The sequence below is a fragment of the Pinus tabuliformis genome, chromosome J (genome assembly GCF_031772625.1).
Source record: "Pinus tabuliformis cultivar Carrire ecotype Pingquan chromosome J, CPIR1, whole genome shotgun sequence".
In the NCBI taxonomy this organism is placed as follows: domain Eukaryota; kingdom Viridiplantae; phylum Streptophyta; class Pinopsida; order Pinales; family Pinaceae; genus Pinus; species Pinus tabuliformis.
This window is the reverse complement of record NC_142295.1, coordinates 450740578-450748272: the sequence shown is the minus strand read 5'-3', so window position 1 is coordinate 450748272 and position 7695 is coordinate 450740578. Positions and strand designations below refer to the sequence as shown.

Sequence of the window (7695 nt, the reverse complement as noted above, 5' to 3'; positions counted from 1 at the left end):
TGCCTCTGTGACGAAGCACGACCTCTGGAGCTTCCGCGCCTGCTGATCATCCTTTGGCGCTCACGCTGCATCCCCGAATTGTCCAAAGAGCAGGAATACCCCTTCGTAACCTCCCTCAGAACCAGAGAGTGAGCCAACGCAACCTCCGAGCACCCAAACCTTATGCAGAACTGCGGGAGAATGACAGAGGTGCCAAGCCTTTGTAACTCCATTTTCCCGCTACCAAGGAGAACAGTAAATGCTGAAGGGACTCGTCTTAAAACGCGCAGATGGACATTCGCCGCCGCCCTTAAATGAACACCGGTTCTGGAATACGTGGCTCGTCCGGGCTGACACATGCCCATGTGACGAGCCACTAACCTGCTACACATTAAAACCACCCGCATCCGGGAGGGAGAGGTCCTTTTGCACCAAAGAGATGCAGTCCCTTTTAAGTTGTTCATCATCGACCATGTCCAAAGAGCCGGAGAAGTATGGTGATGGCTGAGAAACACCTTGGTTAGCCATTCTGTCGGCTACCTGGTTTGCTGTTCTTCGAACATGCTGGAAGGTTATACTTTGGGGATTCTTAAGCTTTGCCTCCAGGGATTCCAATCTGCTTAGCAATCTCCAGCTAGTTGCTACCTTGACTGCTGTAGCCCCTGCCTGAATTTTCTTGGCTGCTGCTATTAGGATGAGAGAATCTCCCTCAACCTCAAGAGGGAAGAAGTGCTTTTGTTCTGCTAGACAGATCCCTTGCCAGAGGCCTTCCAGCTCGGCTACATTGTTAGTGTCTTTGCCTAATGAACCATAATAAATGTGCAGTAGTGCTCCTGTGTGGCTTCTGAAGATTCCCCCGAATCCGGCAGGTCCAGGATTACCTTTAGCTACCCCATCGAAATTGAGCTTGAATGAATTGGTAGCTGGTGGGGACCAGGAGGATGGGGAGGTGGAGCTGCGAGGGGGACGGGTGATGACCTTTGCAAAGGCAGAAAGATCAAGATTCCATTCTTTCAAAATGTCCCTCTCTTGTTGCGCTTCTGGCATGTCTGTGTCATACCAGGTTCTTATGGCTAAGGTTTCCTGGATATTTCTTTTGTAAATGAGCCATAGTGCATCGATTGTCCGGGAAGTGTTGTTGAAGATTCTGGAGTTGCGCTCTTTCCAAAGAATCCAGTACAAAAAGCCTGGTATGAGACCCCATAAAGTATTGAGAAGTTGGCTTTTGAACGGGTTCTTGTCCCAGGTCCTGATATTTTTCGTTACATCCTCGCCCCTGGGTTCTGTTCTCTTATTGCATTTCTCCACTTTCTTCCAAAGTTGCTTTGCTAGCGGACATGTCTCCATTAAATCGCTGATGGTCTCAGAGTTGAGATTACAATTTGGGCATCGTGAAGGCCCAATGAATCCCCTTTTTATCAAATTGTCCCATGTGAGAATGCGCCTTTTACTTAGCAGCCATAAGAAGGTTGAGATTTTAGGCCATAGCCCTGGTAACCAAACTCGTGCCCATATTTGATCTTTATCCGCTTGGGAGTCTGAATAGCGCAGTTGATGTGCTTCTTTAGTGGTGAATGTGCCTTTGTGCGTGTGACCCCATCTGAGCTTGTCCTGCTGGTTGGAGTGACGGATTCTGCGGTGAGTGAGTTCCTGATCAATATCTGAATATGTTTCGCCCTGCCAATCCCTCTGCCATCTGTTCGCTGGTTTCCATAATTGGTATCCATGATGCCCTGTTTGTTGCCAGAATTGGTGAACCTGAGTAAGGTTCTCTTGCTGCATATGAGAATGCCAGAGGGGCTTTTGGAATAGATTTGCAAGTTTGGGGAGCTGCTGCCACGAATCCTCCCAAAACCTAGCTGTCGTGCCTGAGTGGATTTCCCAGAAGCTGTGTTCTTGAATGAAGTGGCTGTGAGTCTTTGCAGTATTCCAGATTGGTGATCCTTGGGCTGTGGAGTTGATTCTGATGAGATCGTTCCATTGACTTCCCAGGGCATATTTTGCTTGCCATAATCGAGCCCAAGGTGAATGAGGTTTGGAGATCCAGTTCCACCACATTCGAGCTCCCATTGTGTTGTTACTTTGAAGCGGATCCCGAAGCCCTAGTCCTCCTTCTGATTTGATTTTGCAAACTTCTTTCCAGTTGACAAGAGCCCATTTTCTATTCCGTCCAGTGGAGCCCCAGAGGAAGTTGCGCTGGAGGTTGCGAATGGCTTTAAGGACCCATTTTGGAGCTGCCATGATGGAAAAGAGGTACAACGGCATAGCTTGAAGGACAGATTTGATCAGGACTAGTCTGCCTGCCATGTTAAGAGCACGGAAGGTCCAAGATGAGAGCTTTGATTCAAGCTTATCAAGGAGAGACCGCCAGGAAGCATGCTTGATGGTTGAATCAGAGAGGGGAGCTCCAAGGTATTTGGATGGCAAATGGGATATGGTGAATCCCAGAATTCGGGCAATATTTCTTTGAGTAGAGGGGGGGGTGTTAAAGAAGAAGAGCTGAGATTTCGAGGCATTAATGGAAGTGCCAGAGGCATCGGAGTAAAGGGAGAGAAGAGACTTGAAAACAGAGGCTTCTCTCGAGGAGGGATGACCGAATAGCATGGTGTCATCAACGAACTGCTGATGAGACAGAGGATTGAGACCATGGATAGAAATACCTTTAAGCTCTTGAGAGGCAACGGCCGATTTGAGAAGTCTGCTGAGTCCTTCTGCCATTAGAACAAAGAGAAAAGGTGAAAGAGGATCCCCCTGCCTAATGCCGCGAGAGGGTCGAAAGGGGGATGAAGGAGAACCATTCAAAAGAACAGAGAAGCTTGGAGAAGTAATGAGGTTCATAATCCACCTGGTCCAGGTTGCACTGAAGCCGAAGGCTAAAAGCATTTTGTGAATAAAATTCCAACTAAGCTTATCAAAAGCTTTAGAAAGGTCTAATTTTAGTATCATACCTGGTTTCTTGAGAATCTTTAGTGAGTGTATTACCTCATTTGATAATATGATTCCATCCATGATCTGCCGACCTTCCACATATCCAGTTTGTTCTGGAGAGATGAGTAAGGGCAGGAGAGGTTTGAGCCTGTTTGCGATGACCTTTGAGATTAGCTTGTAGATTACATTGCATAATGCGATTGGTCTGTATTTTTCCGGCCTGTTGGGTTCTTCTCCCTTGGGTACCAGAGCTATGAAGGTGGTATTGAGGGCCGGGAGGATCCAATGCATGCTTCTTGATTCTTCAACGAGGTCCCATACCTCAACTTTGATGAGTTCCCAGAATTCATGGAAGAAATTGGCTGTGAAGCCATCAGGCCCAGGAGCTTTTCCATCCTTGAGTTGCGCCATGGCTTCTTCAACTTCCTGCAAGGACGTGGGCTGGAGTAGTTTATTATTATGATCCGCAGTTATGATGCTTGGAATATGCTGCGTGATGGCTCTGATTGCTTCATCCCTGTTATCAATGGGTTCCGTTAGAATTTCCTTAAAATACCCTGTGAATTCCTTTTCCATGTCCTCATGTTCCTCAATTCTTTCACCTTGTTGATTGTTGATGAAGGTAATATTATTGTGCATTCGCCTTTGAATAGTGGCTTTGTGGAAGAATTTTGTGTTCTTCTCCCCCTCTTTGAGCCAGTTGATTCTGGATTTTTGCCGCCAGAGTATTTCCTCTTGTTTCCGACGTTCTTCAATTTGGTTCCAGAGTATCTGTTCCTGTTGTGCTTGTTCTTCTGTTCGGCCTTCAAGAATGAGAGTTTGTTGAAGTATGTGCATTTGCTGTTCCAATTGTTGGCGCTTTGCCTGGATGTTACCAAAATTTGTGCGATTCCAAACTTTGAGGACATGTTTCAGGTTTTTCAATTTTTGTTGGAATTGATACATTTTGGCTCCCTCTGGCGGGATGTAAGATGCCCATGCATCGCTGACTACCGCCTTAAAATTGGCATTTGTGAACCAGAATGCTTCGAATCTGAAAGGTCTGTTGCAGCAGTTACCTGGCCTGGACCATTGTAGCAAAATTGGCCAGTGATCAGATCCGCCTTGGGGGATAATGGAAGCATTGAAATCCCCTCCCAGGTGGATTGCATTATCAGAAAGTAGGAATCTATCAAGCCTGGAAGCAATATGATGAATACCTCGGCGCTTGTTAGTCCAGGTGAATATTCCATTGGAGGTTGGAATGTCCATAAGTTGATTGGTTTGAATGAATTGTCTGAGGCCATCACTGTCACTGTCGAGCCTGATTCTACCTCCTTGCTTCTCTTCCATGGATGTTATTATGTTGAAGTCGCCGCCACCAATCCAGAGCGGGAATTGCCTATTTTCATTGAGGATAGAGATCGTTTCCAGCAGTTCTAATTTTTGCTGTATTGTCTGAGGAAAATAAACATTTGTGAGATGCCCATGGATTCCGGTGCCTATGAGGTGGAAGGAGGCTTGAATAAGATGGAGAGTGGCGTGGAAGTCATATAATGAGATGATCTGCGGGTTCCACAGAATGGCCAAACCGCCTGAGGCTCCAGAGGCGTCTACAGAGATAGAGCTGCTTCCTGCCCAGACCTTGCCGCGAATTCTTTCAATAGCTTCAGTATTGCTTTTTGTCTCTTGAAGAAAAACTATGGTTGGTTTTTCTTGTTGAATCAAGTTTTTGATCATTCTATGTTTTGAGGGGCTGTTGAGTCCTCTCACATTCCAGGATATTAACTTCATGTAAACTGAGGTTTGGGTTTATAGAACTTTGTCAACTTAGGGAATCGCCCCGATTCCATAAGTATTTCACCTATTGTTATGGTTCTTTGAAGGTCTGTCTTTCTTCCTCTCTTCTTGGGTTCTTTGAGCACCTTTTTTCCGTCCCATGGGCTGCCTCCTTGTATGCCAAGGCTTTTATTGTGCTGCACCTTGGTTAAGACTCCTTCCAGCTTGTCTATTTGCCAGGGGGGAATTGAGTTGTATTCTCTCTGTTTGCATGCCGTTTCCAGTGTGAAGATGTCTAAACCATCTAAACTAACATCCGCCTGATCTTCCTCCATGACAATAGTATCACTCTGTTCTTCCTCATCCGCTTCTTTCTGAAGACTGAGAGCTAGAGTAGCATCTGTCTCCATGTCAAAGTCTTGCTGTTTATTATCCGGCATAGAATTCTCTTGGGAGAAGGAGAAGGGACTAAGATCTGAAACCGATTTTCCTTTCTCCAGAGAAGGGTTGGGAGTGAGATTCGAAAGAGCAGGGTCAGAGGACTGCAAGGGGGCGGAGGGGTTGAGGGAAGAAGAGGGCAAAGAGGTCTTAAAAGGGGGTACAGAACTGGGTTGGTCTTGCGTAACTTGCGAAGCAAGAACAGAGAATCTGTTCTGGGAGTCAGCTTTGAGGGCGTTGTCCATGACTGGTTGACTTTTTTTGGCATGCCTACGGCGGTTGGGAATTTTTATGAAACCTTCGGAGTCTTTGTCAGGGGCAGCAGTAGCTGCTTTGGACTGAAAATTTAATGGACAGTCTCGGAAGAGGTGGCCATGCTCATGACACTTGCGACAGCGGAAGGGAATATGCTCATAATCTAAAGGTTGTGTCCATTCATAGTCATCGTGATAGAGACTTACCGTATCAGCTAGAGCTTTGGTCAGGTGCATTTGGACGCAGATCCTAGCATACGAGGTATATTTGCGGGTTTTTGTTTCAGCCGCGACTCGGATGAAGGTGCCAAGTTTGTTGCCTATATCAGCCAACGTTTCTTCTTTCCAGTATTCCACTGGGAGGGAGTACATCCTTATCCAGACCGGAGCCCAGGTGAAATCTTCCTTGTCCGGGCTAAATCTTGGTTTCCATTCCGTGAGATAGAGACCTGAAGAATTGAAGAAGTATGGTCCTCCTTCGAATATCCGCACTCTGTCCTCCACACAGTGAAAGATTGCTGTGAAAAAGCCTTTTGGACCTAGTTGCAGAGTAACTTGTCCTTTGGGCTTCCATTTTGATGCTATCCAACCTTGTAAGGCTTTTTCCGTAGGCCAGAAACCTAGAAACTTTCCTATAAGTGCATGATCTTGCATGTATTGGATCTCACCATTGATGCGGTGGCTGGGCAGGTCAACCTTGATACGTTCTGCAGCTTTTGGGATACAGGTGGCCGAGGTTGCCTTTGGCTGTGACGACGTAGCTTTGTTGTGCGTCTCTTTGTCTGTAGTTTCCTCTTCTGTCGGGGCCGTATGTGTCTTTTCTTCATTCTTGCGATGTCCTTCTTGCCCAGCGTCAGGGACTGCGCCAGAGGGGTGCAGAGGCTGTGCATGCAGTATTTTGTCAGAGCTTGAGGAGTTCTTTGGAGGGGAGGCGGAGCTCTCCCCTCCTACCGCCATTTCCATTGCAGGCTACCAGCAGAGGTCCGGCGGCGGCTACAGTGGAAGCGTTCAGGAGCGGCGGCTGGCTAGGGTTCGGCAGCGTTTGGCAGTGTTCTGCATCAGAGCGTTTTTTCCAAAGCCATTAAAGTCGACATTAGTTTTAATTAATATTTTAAGAAACGCCATATTTAATTTTTATATTTATTTCGATATCGAATGACTTAACAATTAAGCGCATGCAACCATGTGAGCCCTCACAATTTGCCATGGTTAATGTATTAATCATAGCTTGTATGGTTCTCACCAAATATTTGAATGTTTATACGGCAACAATGACAAAGTTAGTATGCATTGGCAAATAAAATTTTTGCCATTGCATTTTTATGGTAAACATTAACTACCATGTAGCTTTTGGCAATATTTTTGTTAAAATGGTTTCTATGATAATGTTTTAAGACACCAAAAACTTTGATAACGATATTTTTTAAAGGCATTAGATTGAATGGTTATTAATAATGGTTGTCTTTATAATTTTAATGAGCATAGTGGAACCATAAGAAAATTAAAGTTCCAACAAAATCATGATTTCTTTTTATTTTTTCAATCACAATCATGTTAAAGAATTCAAAGTCCCAAATGAAAATGAATATTATATGAGAATCATTCATAAAATTTTGGTTCGATTTTCTTTCTTTAATTTATGTTAACATAAATAATATAAATTATGCATGTTGGAACTATAAAGAATTTTAGAGTTGCAATGAAAATATTTTGTCTTTCAATTTTAATCAAAATCATGTCGAGGAATTGGAAGGTACAAAAGAATATTAGAGGAGAATCATAGAATTTTGGTTCAAATATCTTTTTTTAATTTATGTTAATGTGAATAAAATAAATTGAGGAAAGTCATGGGTTTCCTTGTAGAGATTTGTGTCCAAATTCTATGAAGCATAATTTTTGTAACAATTCACATTGATGATAATAAGAAGGACACTTCAATTCATTGATTGTTCTTCAATGTTAGAAAATAGACTACTAGATATACCCCCATCATAAATTATATGGAATTTCACGTGCTACTAGATCACACTAGACAACACTAGAAATTCATACATTGATATGCCCACATCATCCAACCTCTAGAGTACCTCCTTATTAGCACTATCAAGATTGATTAGACCTAAGCTTGTCATAAAACCTTTGAGACACTCAAATCGAAGATCATCAATGCACTAATATTGGTTCAACCAAAATGGGATAAGATACTCCATGTTCTCATGTACAGTTCTAGTAAATTGTCATAGGTGTAGTATTGGCACAACCCTATGATGATCATATCAATCATCTAATTTAGTTTTTCAATAGGAAGCTAACTGATCCAAGTGGCTCCAAACACATG

General features: G+C 44.0%; 1 protein-coding gene across 1 annotated transcript; it reads right to left on the bottom strand.

Moving 5' to 3' along the window:
• Positions 1-363: 363 nt before the first annotated feature.
• LOC149227761 (uncharacterized) lies at positions 364-6314 on the bottom strand. The gene is made up of 3 exons (XM_089380590.1): positions 4751-6314; positions 3229-4586; positions 364-2943 (listed from the first exon to the last, which is right to left on the bottom strand). The coding sequence occupies exons 1-3, from the start codon at positions 6312-6314 to the stop codon at positions 364-366; spliced, it is 5502 nt and encodes a 1833-aa protein (XP_089236716.1).
• Between the last annotated feature and the right edge of the window lie 1381 nt (positions 6315-7695).